Source organism: Diplotaxodon limnothrissa, linkage group LG18, assembly GCF_057381915.1.
Source record: "Diplotaxodon limnothrissa isolate DT_005_m linkage group LG18, D_limnothrissa_male_GT1.1, whole genome shotgun sequence".
In the NCBI taxonomy this organism is placed as follows: Eukaryota; Metazoa; Chordata; class Actinopteri; order Cichliformes; family Cichlidae; genus Diplotaxodon; species Diplotaxodon limnothrissa.
This window is the reverse complement of record NC_140613.1, coordinates 23,385,350-23,403,857: the sequence shown is the minus strand read 5'-3', so window position 1 is coordinate 23,403,857 and position 18,508 is coordinate 23,385,350. Positions and strand designations below refer to the sequence as shown.

At 44.9% G+C, this 18,508-nt stretch overlaps 2 protein-coding genes across 2 annotated transcripts; one reads left to right on the top strand and one right to left on the bottom strand.

Moving 5' to 3' along the window:
- Nucleotides 1-1,235: 1,235 nt before the first annotated feature.
- LOC146613632 (transcription factor JunD-like) lies at nucleotides 1,236-3,177 on the bottom strand. The gene has a single exon (XM_085379108.1). It carries the CDS (start codon nucleotides 2,923-2,925, stop codon nucleotides 1,990-1,992), a length of 936 nt encoding a protein of 311 aa, XP_085235234.1. The 5' UTR covers nucleotides 2,926-3,177; the 3' UTR covers nucleotides 1,236-1,989.
- A 2,008-nt stretch (nucleotides 3,178-5,185) lies between these two features.
- On the top strand, nucleotides 5,186-8,633 carry LOC146613631 (pyroglutamyl-peptidase 1-like). Its single transcript, XM_085378170.1, has 5 exons — nucleotides 5,186-5,267; nucleotides 5,749-5,801; nucleotides 6,195-6,311; nucleotides 7,351-7,583; nucleotides 8,041-8,633. Exons 1-5 carry the CDS (start codon nucleotides 5,237-5,239, stop codon nucleotides 8,249-8,251), a joined length of 645 nt encoding a protein of 214 aa, XP_085234296.1. The 5' UTR covers nucleotides 5,186-5,236; the 3' UTR covers nucleotides 8,252-8,633.
- Nucleotides 8,634-18,508: the final 9,875 nt, after the last annotated feature.

The following is an 18,508-nucleotide window of genomic DNA, read 5'->3' as shown; positions in this document are numbered from 1 at the left end:
CTTTCTTTCTGTGAGGCTCAGGTTAAGGGATTTGTTTGCTTGTGTATTTAGTGCAAACCTGTAAGTCGTGCATTCAGACATATGCTGAGGCATGCGAAGACATAGCTTCATCACATGAATTATTTATTTTGTATTATTTATAACTTAATTTATTTGTAGTATTCTTCCTAGATTACGCGTTGTGTTCTGCACTCAACTTTTTAAGAGATGTTCAGTAGTATTCAATCGCTAAACTGTCCCAGCTTTTAGATGTGTGTTTACAGTGCACGGTGTACAAAGCTTAAGATGATTCCTCGAGAGGAAAGTTAAACATTCCAGTGTAAAACCTCTGCTCATGTCCACATGACTTTGGTGGGAAGTTTGTTTGTCTTTTGATATCAGTTATGTAACTTTTAAGGCTAGGCTGAGCATAGAACAGTTTTGTTTTTGTTTTGTTTTTTTGACCATCGTCAGCACAGTGAAGCCTCGCTGAAAGTTTTTGAGCACTGTACTCGGGCGTTTGAATGTACAGTTTCTATAAAGAGGGTCTTGCTGATGTGTTTAAAGCCAAAAACATTGCTTGTTGGACTTGTGCTATCAAACCTGTCTGGTAGTTTTTCTACTCTGTGCAGCAGCTCCAAACATCAAAAGTGTTTTGGGAATAAAGTGAATATGCTGAACACTTGATTAAAAAGTGATTCTTACCACATTTGTCCTTTTTTTTTTTTTTTTTTTTTTTTTAATTTTGGTTAGTGTATCTTACTGCAGCTGTAAACTTGCTAATAACTTAGGAAAACACATCCTCCCGTCCAGCTCCTCCTCCTCTTTCCTCACCCTGTTACATATAACCTGTGTAAATAGGAACTTTCTGCCCGTCAGGCATTAGGAATGTGAATTGTGCTGTAACTGTGTAATGCCAGGTTTACTAAAAATAAGGAATCAATAAACAACTTCTCAAAGCTGGAGTTCTGTGTGGATTCAACAACCTCTCCCAAAGTGTGGGTGATTTACAAGAAGTGCACATGTGATGGCTCAGAAATGGTTTAGAGTAAGTTGTACTGTGCCCAGCAGAGGGCACAATACTACAATGATGTGTTCATTTCTGCCCTTTGAGTTGTTTGACCATCTATGGTTTGATTCAGCTTCTCTACAGCACTTAATACAACACCCACAGTGTCAACTGTGCAAAAAGAGATATGTAGAAAAGATGTCGTGTAAGTCCTTTAAACTGTTATCAGCAGGCTGTCTTCTTATTAAGAAACAAAACGTTTGAGCTGTAGTAATGTAGTGAATTTAATAATGTCTTGTAGACTCGTTCATTACACATGATACATGGAGTTTCTCAGCACATACACATACATTCATGGAAGTTTGGCAAGTAGAAGTACAAGAGTAGCCATCATAAAGGAAAGTACAAAGGTTACTGTACACAGAAGCGACAAGACATGCAGTGTTCATTTTTCCAAAAAAAACCAAAACAATGAAATAAGACCATATGTAAAATAAGAAATGTTTCAGTAAATAAAATATAGATATTTGTCATTTTTAAGTGCTTGTAAACAAGTAAGGCATTATATTACACAGTGGATGACAGCACTTGGTGACACCCCGGTGTTTTGGTTGCGCCCACGTTGAGATTGTCCAGCTTACACACAAATAAGTGCCACACCAGTTCAGTGAATTGCACTTTGCTACATGGCTTTCCCAGAATAAGGACATCAAAGTGAGTCTGTTTGCTGCAAAACACTGCAAGCTGTAGTCCCCACCAGCTTTCGTTTTCCAGTTGACCTGCAGCTCTTATCGAGGCCTGTTCACTTCCGTGTAAACGTCTCTGTTTATGCTTCCCAACCATAGCCGTGAGGATGCATCCACACTGGCTTCGCGTTAAGCGTCTCGTGAAAGGGATTTTCTGTTACACGGGGCACAAATGTTCTTTATAATGCAGGCCTGTATCCTCGGGCCACATTTGTAGCAGTAATAAACATCAACTAAAGAGCACCATTATTGGAATTAATAAGCCTGGACCTGGTTTGGTAAAAGCTGGCACCCGCTGCTAACATGGTTCATCACCTTCTGCTTCAGCTGGGCCACTTGCTCCCTGAGCACGCTGGCTGTGGATGCCAGCTCGGTGTTCTGCGTTTTCAGGGTCTTGACCTTGTCCTCCAGCCGAGAGATCCTCTCCAGCTTTCTCTTGCGACATTTGGAGGCGGCTATCCTGTTGCGCAGCTTCTTTCTCTCCGCCTTGATGCGCTCTTGGTTGTCCATGTCGATGGGGGACAGAGGAGGACTCTCCCCGAAGCTCTGCATGTCCGGCACGGTCTGAGGTTCGTCCTTCAAAGCGCCGACAGACTGGAGTCGTGACAGAGCGGCCGCAGCGGCCGCCTGTTGCTGCGCGGTAGCCAAATGAGACGGCGGCGGCGGGAAGGGAATGGTGTCCGTGGAATAGTTAATGGTGGTGGCTCCGAGCGGACTGGCCGCGTAGCCGTTCAGCGTAGTGTACACAGGGAGGTCTGATGCCTGAAGGATGGCAGAGCCTGCTGCGCTGGATGATCCGAGGAGCTCCAGCCTGTCCACAGAGACGCACCCCGTCTCGCTCAGCTGGTTCTGCTTGTGAAGATCCTCCAGTGCCTTTACGAAACCTTCCGCGAATTCCTGCTCGTCACTGGCTGACTTTGGGTAAAGGAACTGGGAGGTCGGGTTGGTGGTGGTGACTAGACCGTTGGACTGGATAATAAGTCGCTCTAGGTCCGGAGAGGTTAGTTTCAGGAGTCCTAAGTCTGAGGAGTTGAGAAGTCCGTCTGCGTCCCGGAGCGGGTTAGATTTGAGTTCGGAGTTCTGATTGTCTAGGTTCAGATTAATGTCCTTCTTCATCATCGTGCTCTGGGAATAGATACCGGAGACCCTCGAAGTATTCACCACGGTGCCTGTGTAGAGGCTTGTTTCCATTCTACACCCTCATGAGAGGGAGTGTTGAGCGTTAGGCATTAACGTTTGTTCAACAGTCACATCCAAACATGAGGAAATCAGCTGACTCTTACTTGGTGTATTCCGGTCTCCTTATCTCCTTTCTCGTCTTATCACTCGGTCGACCACTTCAACTAAGCTGTTGTGCCTGTTGGGGCTCTGATGTGCCTCTATATGATATGGTCTTTTCCCGATGGCACGACTGCTATGCGCAGCGCCAGACCTTGCTCGCTTTCTAGCCCTAAAAATTCCATTATGTCACTCCAGAGCGCGGAGATTGGCCCAAAATGACGTTGGTTTCCGGTTCAATTTGAATAAGGGGCAGAGCCGGCCTTTATCGCCATGGAGACATTAGGTAAACTCCAAACAGTGCAATGCATTGTGGTTTGATGTCATAGCATAAAAAAGCTCAGGGTCGCCAGAAGTGAGCAGAGACTGGGCGGGGAAGGTGTGAGAGGCGAAGGCCAAGGAAAGGGAGAAGAGCGCAGCAGGCTCTGCTGAAAATGTTCCTCCAACTCAGTCAAAAGAAGGTTTTTAATAGATGAAAATGAATAGAAAAGTGGAAGCAGAGCAGGCTTGCTATCTCGTTGTGTTGGTTAAAGTTCAAATTCAGATTACAGCGTTATTTATTCATCACACTCTGATTAGACCTGATTAAAGGCTCAGAGATCACGGTTAACTTTCATATAAACCAGACTTAAGATGAGGCATTATGTCTCATGGTGTTCCTGGTTAAACTGAGCATAAACGAGAAAAGGGAAGGAAACGTTGAAAGTAAATGGAGGAAACCAGTGTGCACTGTGATTGAAAGTAACTTGTGGAAATGTTAATGCCCTTACATGTCCATCAGTGGCTGCTGGAAAACAAACTCTATGTAGGGTATTTTTCTGAGGTCTCCAAAGCCGAATGTATTTGTTCAACAAAAATGCGTGCAGCTACTTTGCAATTATAATATTATTTTTTCTTTTTTTTTACCCGCATGAAATGACTCATATGGCTGGCGAATGTACTTTAGACCCTCACAGCCTCACAGAGCAGAGTGGGATAAACAGAGAGATGTACGAGAGACAAATACAGCATCCTTGCAGTACAGTATATCAGCGAGTTGAGACCCTGCGGTCGAGCAAAACATTGTTATTCCGCCCACCGCTCAGCGGTGACGTCAACAGCCCGCCTGCATCAGCACCAGAGCAGAGAGGGCATCGTTAGTTTCCGTGGCAACAGAGACACGGTGAGTGACGCAGGCAAGACTGAGAGAAAGGTGAATGAGTTGAGGCGGGAGAAGGAGAGAGGGAGGGGCGGGGTAGCGACTGCAGTGCAGGTTGTGTAGGAGGTCTGTGGAGGTGTCCTGTGCGTGTGGGTGTTTGATATGGAGACTGTAGCCACAGCGCCAGTAACATGAATGAGATACATCTTGTGAAGCATTCACTTTATAATGTTTCCAACACCGATGGAGAGCGCATTTTCTTCATTGTGCCAGCCACACAGGATGCAGTGTCCAGAATGTGTGAGTCATTTCGCAACCCAGGGGTGTGGACCGCACAGTGTACCGAGAATGAAAAAAGAAGGGCTGTTCCTGCAAGGCAAAATTAGATTAGCCGTGACTTTCTAACAACAAACCGAGAAGAAAGCTTGTCCTCTACACTCAGGTAAACAGGCCGTGTCAGAGGTTGTGTAAGTCACGGAGAAGTGTCCTTTGACTTTGACTCTCTGGGGAGAAAGGCTCTGCAAAACCCTGTTCCACTCACCGTGCGTCTGAGCAGCTCCACCGGAGCAGCTGGTTGGGGGTTAAATGTTCACCTGAGGACTTGGGGGCTGGCAAGACCCCCCCCCCAAAAAAAAAAAAAATAGAGAGGGTGTTCATGTTTGTTATTCCTTTCAACTGAAACTTCTCTAACTTTAAATCTATAAATACAAAACAGATGCTTGGCTTTCATTTTCAGTATTCCCGTGGCTCGAATTGCACTGTCTTTCATTAAAACGCATTAAAAATGACTGTTGTCAGCTTCCTCCTGTCTCTGATTTATTTCCCGATTAAAGGGAGAAAAAAATAATCCACAAATTCCCCCACAAATCCCCCCCCCCCCCCCCCCCCCCGTTTATGTGTAGTATGAGCTGCTGCGGAGAGCGAGAGATGCATGCCCAAACAATAGATGGCAGTATTATCCATCCACGTCTTGTGTGCCGTTTCCTTTCAGCTGTGAATAAGAAGAAGACAGCACAAAGCGCAGACAATCCTGGGATCCTTGTTAGTGCTCATTTAACACAGCTCCAGTCACATTAACCGAGGACAATGGCCAGTAAGAAGAAAATAGTTGTCACAGGTGAGAGCTCTTGATTGGTCAGAGGACTGGAGATAGGCACAGTGTGTCTGCAAGTCTTTTTTTTTTTTGTTTTTTTGCAGAGCTGTTATATCTCAGAGTTCTTTATGTCTGAGCTGCACAGTTACTATTGCACTTGAGCTGTCGTGAATACATCATGAATGGATGATGGCTCTGCTTTCAAAGTTAACGCGCTGCAGAGAGTAATGTCGCTGTCGGGGATAAAGGATTTTTGTCTCCTGGCTTTGACAATGGCAAAGAAATCACCCCGTTTCTCTTCACTGTGTCACGTGCTTTTACTGCAATTAATTTTTAACTTGAAGTAACCTTTAAACTTTAAATGAAGGGTCCCTTTTTTTTTAACATCAGTCCTGTACCTGCTCTCCATTAAAGATAAGCACTCTGTCTCTGTTGCTTGCCTCGCCACAGATGTGGTTAATTAGTTGATTCTTTTTTCTTTTTTAAATTTTTTTTTTTTCTGCAGGGTTTGAGCCATTTGCTGAGCATACCGTGAACTCCAGCTGGGTTGCTGTACAGGTAATCAGAGATTAATGATTAAGAAAACGGTTTAATTTATCTCCAAAGTTGGGAAAGTCCTGCTTTGAAGCAAGGGATGCCTCAATAAAATGCAACAAATGAATACAAAAGAACACCATATACACTGGCCAATTACACTTAACAGGCCAGATCAGGGGTTATAATTGCTATACTCCAGCTTGACCATGACCCTGAATTGAATAAGTGTAAGAAATTAAGTGAATTTGTAATGAACATATATGGAAAAATGCTTTAGTAAATTCACAAAGGGCTTGTTATACATATTGCACAAAGCTGTGGATTAAAGGGTCTGTCACTTTGTGCTCATGTTTGTTTATTGCCTGGAAAGCTAATTGCAATTATCTTGTACATAAGCACTGGGTGTGTTCACAGGAGCTGGAGCGGTTAGGACTGGGCGAGGCAGTAGATCTGTATGTGTGTGAGATGCCCGTTGAATACCAGGCTGTTAAGCGCCTACTGCCGTCTCTGTGGAAAGAGAATCAGCCACAGGTATTCAAAGAAATGCACACTATTTTACAGATGGAGTTTTGTATGCATGTAGTGCTATGCAAAAGTCTTGAGCCACTCATTTCTTTACATTTTGTTAGGAAAACTGGAAATGAGTGTAGTGATTTAACAGAAACATGTGGAAGCACAGTATGTAAGGCAAAAACAGTGTAAAGTTTTAACGTGACAACCTTTATTCTTCAACACAGCCTGAACTCTTCTAGGCAAGTGTTCTTGTTATTTCTTCAGGAGTAGTTCTCCAGGTTTCTTGAAGGACATTCAAAGCATTTTCCTTCTTTGAATGTTGGCTGCCTTTTGTTCCAGTCTTTATCAAGATGATCGCACACAGTTTCAAAAATGTTGCGGTCCTTGCTCTGCGGAGGCCAGTCCATGACTGTGGCCATACACTTTCCAGGTGGTATTGAAATTTTAATTAGACTCGAATCATAGCAGAGTGTCTACTGTTTTACAGGCTGTTGACTCTCACTGTTGAACCTCTCTCCTGGCCTTCTCCACCCTGACAATGATTTGAACCAAACATTTCAAAGACTGGTTACTTGACAACTATTTCTGATGTGGCTTCAGTAACAGTATACGAATCATTTCGGTCCTTGTTTTTGGCTCTGCCACTTTGACCCTTTCATCTCCACTGTCCTCAAAATTTGCACACCATTTGGAGAACTAGTGGGAATCGCCTTGTTGGTGCAACAGTGCTTTTTACGCCTGTCAGCTGTCATCATTAGCGCATATACAGAAATCAAAATAATTGTTCTTGTGACAGGCCTCTAGTAAACAAAGTGCCAAAAGTTAAAATTTAAAATGTGGTGCTTTGTCAAGTTGTCTGAGTTAGTTAATCAGGAAATGGTCAGGGTTGGACTCATAAGTGAAAAAGCAGTCAATATTCAAAGAAAGTCTTGAGTAATAGTTCTCCAGAGCACTTTAAAATATGAGAAGTTTGCTTGCTGGAAGCAAAAGACTTTTGCACAGTATACAGTAAATGCCCAAATGAACCAGTGTCTCCTGTTTGATTTCCTGTGAACAGCTGGTGGTGCATGTCGGTGTTTCTGGATTAGCCACCACAGTCACTCTTGAACGGTGCGGTCATAATAAGGGCTACACGCGTCCAGACAACTGCAGCTTCTGCCCGGCCTCCCAGTGCTGCGTGGAGAACGGCCCGGATTGCATAAAATCAATCCTAGACATGGATACAATCTGTAAAAGGGTCAATGACGCTGGCATTGGCATCACTGTGTCCACTTCTGAGGATGCCGGAAGGTTAGTGATGTTTTTGAAAATGTTTCATAAATAACTCACCTGCACACTCGGGGTGTGTTCAGCCACCGTATATGGGTGGCTGCCTTTTGTAGCAAAGGAACACAATAAGATATCTTTCAAAGTAAACGGTACCATACAGTCAGCAAACATACGGTGTGTTTGCACAGCTTTTGTTTACACGTCTGTTCTGAATGCTGCAGTCGGGCCCAACAGACAGAATCCATAGCTGATAACAAGGGCCGATAAGTGTGTTTTATCTCATCACAAAATGAAGGCATATGTGCACATTATTCTATTTAAATGCTTAAAGCTGGTGCTACAAACTGCAGTCGGGGATACATCCATTACTGCAGAGTTGGCACACAGACTTTGAGTGCATCTCCCATCAGTTCCTCCTCCTGACTTTTGCTACAGAGTGCAAGTTTTTCTAACATCCACCTACTTTGGCCCCTTGCAGGTACCTGTGTGACTACACTTACTACACATCTCTGCACCTGGGAAAGGGCCGTGCTGCTTTTGTCCATGTGCCTCCTCTAGCAAAACCCTACAGCGGCAAGGATCTGGGTAGGGCCCTCCAGGCTGTCATACAGGAAATGCTGAAACTGCTGGAGGGGAGTCACAGTGAGGAGGTGCAAAAAGGCACTAAGCACAGCAGTGATAATCCTTAACAAAACTTGACCACTTTTGACTGACTTACAATATGAGGGTACGCACAACTGGCCAGGTGTAATGTTTTCATCTGAGGGAAGCTGTGCGGCTCCCAAACCTGTGACATCCAGGGCAAACTGTCGACCTGGAGCTGCAGAAAATGAGGGCTTGATATTCACATTTGTTTGTCACATCTGTGCCTCACCTGGGTGTGGTGTCTTAGAAATATTATGCCTCTAACACTCCCAATTAGGTTGGTGTCTGGAAATTGTCATTCCCCCGTGTCGCTTTGCACTTCACCCACAGAAATGTGATGACTTTCAAAATGTGAACCTGGAAAAATGTGTTCATCTCAGGGAATATATTGCAAATGCAATCAGTAATGTGATTAACTTAATTTGTCTGTCCTGTGTGTGTATGGTAGGATTGCAAAGGAAAACGAATGGAACACTGTGTATAATTAAAAAAAGCTTCATACAGACTTGGTCTTGTCCTTGTTGATCTGAAATCTTTGGTCAGATTATTTATGAACTTCTCACTTGCAAACTTTTAGACAGATCTTGATGTCAGTCATTAAATTCACCATTTCCCTTTAGGCCGTTCCTGAACAGCTGTTCATCAGTCTCTGTACAGCCTCTTGAAAATGCAAAAAGTTTTAGGCCTGCAGTTTATCTCGAGACAGTGAAGTGTACTCGGTGAAACAATTAACTACTTTGTCACACGTCCTGTCACACTGAATTCTTTCATAACTGACGTACTCTCGGATTCCTGTGATGCTCAGCTGAGTTACGGTAATGCTGGGCGTGATTAAACAGACCTGCTGAACCTGTTCTGACCTGATGGATTGGGGGAAGGTGGAGAAAGCTCATGATTACAAACAACCTGCTCCTATAGTTCTAATGCACTTCTTCCCCCCCCCCCCCCCCCCCCCCTTTAACACTTGTTACTGATGTAAAATCGGTGTCAAACATGAGGCGCGAGGGCCAGAATCAGCCTGGCAGAAGGCTCCAATACAGTCTGCTGGGCATTTTGCAGCTTGTCCTACTGAAGAAGACATCCCTTACAACTGTTCATGTCACACAAAAGTAATAATTAAATGACAGGATTTCCTTTTTCTTTCCCCCTCACCATCTACAGCAGAAAGTTCTTTTACAATGTGTCCATAATAAAAAATCAATAAATGGGACTTTTTTTTTGATTAAAACTTTTCTGCTTTATATTTACAGGACAGTGTGGGCAATAAGCAACCATAATTTTTGTAATTTCACACATTTCTTACAATTAAAGCCCAAAGAGTCATGCTGACTAATTTATTTTGTTAAACAGAGCTGCATTTCTTTATCATGTTGTAAAACTGAGGCACTGTTAAAATTGCACTCCTTTTCCTTATATTGAGATAACACTGGGATTAAATGTATGGTTAAACTTATTTACAGTTTTCACAGTTGGCACTATTAGGACCAAAGTGGGCTGCATGTGGGCCCCAATGTAAAATGAGTTTGACTTCCCTGATGGAAAATCGTTAAAATACCATAGCAGAAGAAAGTGCAAGGATTTATGTGAACCTCATAAATGCTATAATCTGGTTGGACCTCATAGCAATTAGTAACTGATAAAGTACAACAGTGTGTATTAAAACCCTATATTTTAACCTCCAAGGACCTGGCGTCCACATATGTGGACATCACATTTTGGGTTATTTAGACCAAAATACTCAATTTTGCTCTACAAGGGCCTGATATCCACTTACGAGGACATTATACTGCTACTGTTCTATCAAACTTTTAAACAAATATCCTCATATGTGGCTCTTATTTTTCATAAAAACAAAAATAAGGTAAAAAAAAATCTGGTAATTCTTTGTTTTTACATTCATTGGGCCCCAATATGCCCAAATATCAAAGAGAAATTAAAAATGCATGCCGTGGAAGAGTTCGGGTCTTAGGAGGTTAACTTAATGTAGTAAAAAAAATAGATCTGATGTTGCAAATGACAAGTTTTTATTGTTGCTTGAAAAATGCCCACCTGGTGGAGGAACTACAAACTGTTATTTGGTTAAATGAAATGGTTCAAACTATTCAAGAATCATTCTTCCTGATGTAAAACGGCAAACATTATACCTATTTTGCCTGCTTCCTTTTTTTTTTTTTTTTAAAGAATGGCCGTTTGACAACTGAGACCATTTCTGATGAGGCTTCAGTGAACAGCAGATGGATCAACTAAAAGGTCAGATACACCTCCCAGATCCTGTGTAAGTTCCTCACTGAATCACTTCAGAACTGTCACAGGTACAACGAAATAAAAAAAAATCCTGTTTCTTCCTGTTTCTTAAGGACGTGACTTTCAGATAATGTTTATTTGCTGTAGCTACTGTTTTAGGCCACCTCTTCTTTTTACTCCACAAGCTCAGTTTTCCCAGTTTTTTTTTTTTAAGGAAACACTGCACCCCAGGCAGAAACTGTGCCAAGTTTTTAGCTTATGGCTCTCTGGGAATCTCCTTGATGCAAGAGGATGTTATGCCCGTCAAACTATGCTGTTGACATTTTTATAGATTAAACTACAGGAATGGGAACAAATTATGTGTTTTTGCAACAGGCTGCTATTGACAAAGTCTAAAGACACAATTTAAAACTGGTTCTTTACCAAGTTGCCTGTTATGTACAGACATAACACTGGTCCATCCTTAGATTAGAATCATTCTTTTGTTTGAATGGTTAATAGATTAGTGTAGCTTAAAACAGAAAAAAACGTCCTGTGAAAATGGTCAGGTACAAAGATGCAACTGAAAATGAGTGAAAAAGCAGCCAATGTCCAAAGGAAAACTTTCAAAGACCTTCAAAAAACTGGAGAACCGTTACCCTAGAGCACTTTAAACATTACAAGAAACTCTGGTTCATTCAAAGCAGAACATAAAGCAATGAGGAATGGCTCAAGACTTTTGCACAGCACTGTACTACACCAGTACTGTTACAACCTCTCATCCTGTTTAAAACAATGCAATATTTTATGATGGCCGTGATGAAGGCCACAAGCCCAAACACACATTTAAACGATAACATTTCTCTGTAAGAGCTGCTGCAGCTTTAACCTCTTGCAAACATCAGTTTCACACACAAATGAAACGATGCAGTGCAGCAAAGCTGAAGAGGACATTAAACAGATTGTAGAAAACCCCTGTGATTTGTGTATATAGACTGTTCCACAGACCCCCTCTAACCACTGCTAAGATGGTACATTCCTCCCATCCCTTGTTTGTGTTTGCGCTGGTCCACCTTGATAGCGCTGGTGGAGCTGGGCTGTTGTACTGAACATGTGTAGTGCGTGTGCGTGAATGATAAAACACACACACATATACATATACTCACACGAATTCACTTCTGGAGATGTTTGGATTAAAAGAACCCTAATTATCATTGCTGTGGACCCTCTCTTTCATCATATAAGTCACCTGTGCCTTCTGACCGAGGATAGGAAAATCCTGCTGTAATTTGCCAGTCTATTAAGCACACACATGTCCGATTCAAGTGGTCCTTCGAGCCGGATTAATTACAGCATTTCCTAACATGGCGACATCCCGATATGATGAAGAACAACAAGGTGCCCTGCAAAGGAGACCACATAGGGCTCCAAGATATCTGGATGACTTCATCTGGACCTATCTCCCACAGCCGACTAACCCAGTTCCACCGAACACTAACGCAGCTACTCCAATACACCAAATCGCTGGCATCGATGGCTCACCAGAGATGGAGAGAATAAGGAGGATGGAGCAGTGTGTTACCCAGGTACAGGAGCAGATGAGGGAGATACAGAGCGCTATACAAGTGTCTTTGAACTTTGGCCAAAGAACCCCCCAAGTACAGTTACAAACCCAGGTCCGGAGCCATAGTATGCCTTTACTAACTGTGGATAATAATCCTACACAAGCTCCTCCTATGGGCGGACTAGAAAACATCCCTCCCATATCTCCAGTAATACCTAGCCCTCAGTTTCATACTGTACAGCAGACCTCCCCTTCCACAGCTCATCATGTTGATAACCCTCAAATATTACAGTCAACAGCTCCTACTCTCCCTGTTAACCGACCTATTCCTCAGTCCCCTCCATACGTCCACTCTTCTATGCCATCAGCTGCTCAGCCAACACCAGTGGTACCCCGGTCTGCATTTACAGCAACAGAACAGCCACATCCTCCCTGGTATCAGCAAAGAGACCTGAACTGGCAGTCATCAACCCCACAGTGGTCTGTGCCACACAGTGCTGCTCAGTTTAGTATCCCTGGCACTATGCAGTACCCTGTCACGCTGCCGCCTGGCATGCCCTCTCCAGGCTATCCGCTTTGGACTTCAGGCCCACCTCTCAGTCAGCCATACGTTACACCAGTGCTGCCACCTGCTGTTAGCTCACAGTATACCTATCGGCATCCTGCTCCAGCTGCACCTGTCAGTTCACAGCATGATGTAATTCAGAGCAGCCCACAACACTCCTCATCTCTGCTTTCCTCTCAGAGACCGAACTTGATGGAGATGGCTATTTCCTCTTCTTATGGCATCCCTAAACCCAACCTGATCCGCTTCACCACAGGAAAAGAGAGTGATTTCCTGCTACTGAAGAAAGGTCTGGATGGAGTTTTGGGACCACACCCACACCTGTCTGAGGATTACAAATTCCAAGTACTTCTGGATCATCTAAAGTTTCCTCCTGCGTTTCAGCTTGCAAAGAGGTATGTGCATGACACTATGCCCTTCAGTAAAGCAATGCAGGCTCTACAGCAGCGCTATGGACAACCACGCCAATTAGTCCAAGGTGAAATTAACAACATTTTGAGAGCTCCCACAGTGAAAGCTGGAGATGCACAGGGGTTTGAAGACTTTGCTCTATCAGTTAGTAGTTTGGTGGGACTACTAAACTCCATGGAAGGAGCTGCTAAGAGCGAACTAGAGTGTGGTTCCCATGTGGACAGGCTTTTGAGTAAACTCCCCTTCTCCTATCAAGACAGTTTTGCTGAATATTGTCTTGCAAAGGGCATCTTGCAGAGTGACTCAGCTAACACCTATACTCTCCCTGACTTTGCACAGTGGTTGGAGAGGAAGTCACAGGCCATACAGATATCACGAAGGGCTACAGAAAGCTACATATCTGATAAACCCCGCTCAGATCGTAGAGACAAGTCATCACGACCATTAAAGACATCCTCATCAGTCTACTATGGCACTGACAAGCCTACAACACCGACGGCTAATACCACTTCAGCCCCTACTGACAGTAAAGAACCTATGAAAGGGAAGAAAAGAGAGAAATTTAAGCCCTACTGCCCCTTCTGTAGCAGTACAGAACATTACTTGAGTTCCTGTTCTGACTTCAGTAAGCTGAGTACTACACAGATTATTACATGGATTAATGACAATAAGAGATGCTGGAGATGTGGTCGGAGTCACCAGCCTGACAGTTGCAATCTGAAGAAACCTTGTGCCACCTGTGGAGAACAACACCTTTAGATCCTTCATGAAGCTGCCTCTCGCCCAAACAAGAGTATCCTGACATTGAGTACAGCCTCCAGCATGGTGTATTTGGACCAAGTCACTCATTCAGGCAGAGTCATGCTTAAAGTGGTCCCAGTTACCCTCCACAACAATGGGTGATCTCTGTCCACCTATGCCATTCTTGACGATGGATCAGAGCGGACTATTGTTTTATCTTCAGCGGTTCATTACCTGCAATTAAATATCACAGAGGAGTCCCTCAAACTACGAACCATCAGGCAGGAGGTGTCACAGTTACAAGGCGCATCGGTTTCTTTTGAACTAAGTGCACCCAGCTCTCCCCAAATCAAACATCACATCAGACGTGTCTTCACTGCTAAAGAACTTAATCTGGCAAAACAATCCTGCCCAGTGGACATACTCTGTCAGAGATATCCACATCTGGCCGACGTTCCCATCAAAGCATTTAAGGATGTGCAGCCTATGCTTCTTATAGGCTCAGATAATGTCCAGCTCATCACCCCTCTGTCACCTGTCAAAGTCGGTCCACTAGGCAGCCCTGTTGCTGTCAACACTAACCTCGGTTGGGCCATCCAGGGACCGGCTACCTTTCTACATCTACCTACTGAAGCTTCATGTCTGCACACATCCCTGTTACCATCTCCTTCTCAAGCGTTAAGACAGAACGTTGAGAAGCTGTGGCAGTTAGATGTGCTCCCCTTTCGATCAGAGAAAGAGGTAACTCGCTCTAAACAAGACAAAGAGGCACTGGAGTTACTGCAGAAAACCACAGAACGTGTACAGGTGGATGGAGTAGCTCGTTATGCTACTCCTCTGCTCCGCCGCAGAGACTCCACTAAACTACGAACTGACCATGACGCAGTGATGGCTCTCCTTCGGTCCACAGAGAAGCGCCTGATTAAAGATCCTGATCTAGCGGCTGTGTACAATGCAGAAATACACAAACTGGAACAAGCAGGTTATGTAAGGAAACTCACTCCTGAAGAGGCAAACCGCACAGATGAATCCTGGTTCATTCCCCATCATATTGTGCATCATAACAATAAGCCTAGGATAGTTTTCAACTGTTCCTTCCAATATAGGCAAGACTGCCTTAACGATCAGCTGCTACCAGGTCCAACTCTCGGTCCATCCTTAATAGGTGTCCTGCTGAGATTTAGGGAGCACCCTGTTGCTGTGAGTGGGGACATACGAGGTATGTTCCATCAGGTGCGGCTTCTTCCGCATGACCGGCCCCTGCTGAGATTCGTGTGGAGAGATATGGAAAGAGATCGGAGCCCGGACATTTATGAGTGGTGTGTCCTGCCCTTTGGAACCACATGCAGCCCCTGTTGTGCCACGTATGCCCTTCAGCGCCATGTGCAGGATCATAAAGATGGCAATGAACAAGTACTAGACTCAGTGCTGCGCTCATTTTATGTCGATAACTGTTTGCAATCTCTGCCCTTTGCTTTGCAGGCACGACCACTTGTCGATAACATCAGAGAGTTGCTATCTACTGGTGGTTTCGAAATCCGACAGTGGGCAAGTAACTACCCAGAGGCCATTGCTCATCTCCCCTCTGAAGCAAAGTCCCCTACCTGCGAGCTGTGGTTGATTGAACACCAACCAGATCCCCAAGAACCAACCTTAGGTTTGGCATGGCACTGTTCCACAGACCAGATCGCCTACAGATGTCGGCCAGTGGTTCCTCAGGAGTCAACCATGAGAAATATCTACAGCATCCTCGCCTCTCAATACGACCCACTGGGCTTCATCATCCCCTTCACGACCCGGGCAAAGGTTATTGTTCAACGTCTGTGGCAGAATGACAGGAACTGGGATGATCCCATCGAGGGCGAGTTACTCCAGCGGTGGCAAGAGTGGGTGAGTGAGCTACAGTATCTACAAGAAATCTGTCTGCCTAGATGCTACATAGCCCCAGCAACCCAAGAGGGAACTTTCCAGCTGCATGTATTCTGTGATGCGTCAGAGAGTGCTTACGGAGCAGTGGCATATTTGAGATTTAAATCGGCAGAACATGAGGTCCACACTGCCTTTATCATGGCCAGATCACGTGTAGCTCCCCGCAAGAAACTGTCAATTCCCCGTTTAGAGCTGTGTGCCGTACTGGCTGGGGCACAACTGTCTAGACTCCTCCTCAGTGAGCTTACTCTGCCCATTAGTGAGACTACTTTATGGACCGACTCTACCACTGTGTTGAACTGGATCCAGTCCGAGTCCTGTCACTATAAAGTGTTTGTAGGTACTCGTATTGCCGAAATACAGGAGCTGACTGAGGCCGCCAGCTGGAGGTATGTCCCCTCGGCTTTGAACCCAGCAGATGACATCACCCGGGGAAAACCATTACGTGAGCTGTCAAAACCTAGCCAGTGGATGGATGGGCCCCCCTTCCTGAGACAAGCATCTGAGCAGTGGCCAGCACGACCTACTGTGAGTACAGACACTGAAGATAATACTGAGTTAAAGAAATCAGCTTTCTGTGCCTGTGTCACTACAGATTTGGCACAGTCTGATCCTGCATACAACACCTGGGCTGATTTGGTGCAGGCCACCCACCTGTCTTCTCACGGGGCGGCTGGCCTCCCTATGTCAGCAGCACAACGACTAGAGACAGAAGTTCAAATTCTCAAACAGGCGCAACGAGAAAGCTTCCCTGTTGAAGTACACACCCTTAAATCTGGGAAAGAGGTGTACAAAGACAGCAGACTGAGCAACCTTTCTCCCGAATATGACAGTCAGCTTGGCCTCATACGAGTAGGTGGACGCCTCCGGCGAGCAGAGCAGATGGATGTTGACACTCTGCATCCTATCGTGTTGTCACCAGACCATCCTACTACTCAGCTCATCATCAAAGACTATGATACACGTCTCCTGCATCCTGGCCCAGAACGTGTCTTTGCCGAATTGAGACGCAGGTATTGGATTTTAAGAGGCAGACAGGCCATAAGGAAGCATCAGTATCGCTGTTTGGAGTGTAAGAAGTGGAGAGCCAAGCCTGTTTCACCGAAGATGTCTGATCTCCCTGCTACCCGCTTGCGATTAAATCAGCCGCCATTCTGGTCCACAGGAATTGACTGTTTTGGCCCTTTCACTATAAAGATAGGCAGGAGACAAGAAAAACGGTGGGGCATTATATTTAAATGCCTTACGACCCGCTGCATTCACCTCGACCTTCTCACTGGTGTGGACACTGACTCCTTTCTCATGGCTCTGCGCAGATTTATTGCTCGAAGAGGAAAACCCTTTGAAATACTGAGTGATCAGGGCACCAATTTCAGAGGAGGAGACAGAGAGCTGCAGGAGGCATTCAAAGTGATGGAGCCACGACTGCAGGAGAAGCTCAGTAAACAGAGCATCACTTTCCACTTCAACCCTCCGCATGCTCCACATTTTGGGGGAGCCTGGGAACGGGAGATCCGTTCAGTCAAATCTGCACTTCAAGTTGCCCTCAAAGGTCAAGCGGTGCCAGAGGATTTGTTGCTTACTGTTCTTATTGAAGTAGAGGGCATACTTAATTCCAAGCCACTGGGATACGTTTCCTCGGATATTGCAGATGTTGACCCGATCACGCCAAATATGTTGCTCATGGGGCGGCGCGATGCTTCCCTTCCCCAGGCAGTATATGGCACCAGAGAAGAACTTGGAAGGCGAAAATGGCGTCACAGCCAAGTCATAGCGGACCGGTTCTGGACTCAGTTCATTCAGCGCTACCTGCCTGGACTGCAGCCTCGCCAGAAGTGGAACCAGACTACTCCACCTTTGAAAGTGGGACAGACTGTCATGGTGGTGGATTATCAGCTCCCACGGGCTTCCTGGTCCGTAGGACGGGTAACACAGGTATTTCCCAGCCCGGATGGACAGGTGCGAGTAGCTGAAGTCGCTATTGGGGAACATAAATACCAACGGCCTGTGTCAAAACTTATCACGTTACCTGAACTGTCAGCTGAACGTCCTTAGTTATATTCACATGGGTTTTTGATGTTTACTAATGTGCTATACACATTAGGGGGCGGCTGTAGAAAACCCCTGTGATTTGTGTATATAGACTGTTCCACAGACCCCCTCTAACCACTGCTAAGATGGTACATTCCTCCCATCCCTTGTTTGTGTTTGCGCTGGTCCACCTTGATAGCGCTGGTGGAGCTGGGCTGTTGTACTGAACATGTGTAGTGCGTGTGCGTGAATGATAAAACACACACACATATACATATACTCACACGAATTCACTTCTGGAGATGTTTGGATTAAAAGAACCCTAATTATCATTGCTGTGGACCCTCTCTTTCATCATATAAGTCACCTGTGCCTTCTGACCGAGGATAGGAAAATCCTGCTGTAATTTGCCAGTCTATTAAGCACACACATGTCCAGTTCACAGATATTAAGCATTATGTTTGCTCCCATAACGACAGCCTCACAAACAAACAGTCTAATCAAAACTTGGCCATCGGAATAAACTTAAATATTCCTGGAAATGGGAGATGCACACCCAGAGTGATACAATACCACACACAGTGTCCAGTTTTCATTCTGACCAAATGACTTACCCAGCTGTTCTGACAGCTGTCGGCCCCTCTCTGCAGCCACCACTTGCTCGTCTTCCATATCACACTTGTTCCCTATCAACAAGTGTGATTTGTTTTTTAGATATTAAAGCATTTGAGAGTAGGCTCACCTTGAGCACATGTGACAGACGTGGAAAAGTATGGAGAAGCTGTGGAGAACATTTTGCTGCCCGTATCATCGTTCAGTACAACCAGTTTAGTGGTG

Coding starts and splice junctions, on each gene's coding strand:
- LOC146613632 (XM_085379108.1), bottom strand. CDS start 2,925: ATGGAAACAAGCCTCTACACAGGCACCGTGGTGAATACTTCGAGGGTC.
- LOC146613631 (XM_085378170.1), top strand. CDS start 5,237: ATGGCCAGTAAGAAGAAAATAGTTGTCACAG. Junction 5,268..5,748: donor GAAGAAAATAGTTGTCACAG/GTGAGAGCTCTT, acceptor TTTTTTCTGCAG/GGTTTGAGCCATTTGCTGAG. Junction 7,584..8,040: donor ACTTCTGAGGATGCCGGAAG/GTTAGTGATGTT, acceptor GGCCCCTTGCAG/GTACCTGTGTGACTACACTT.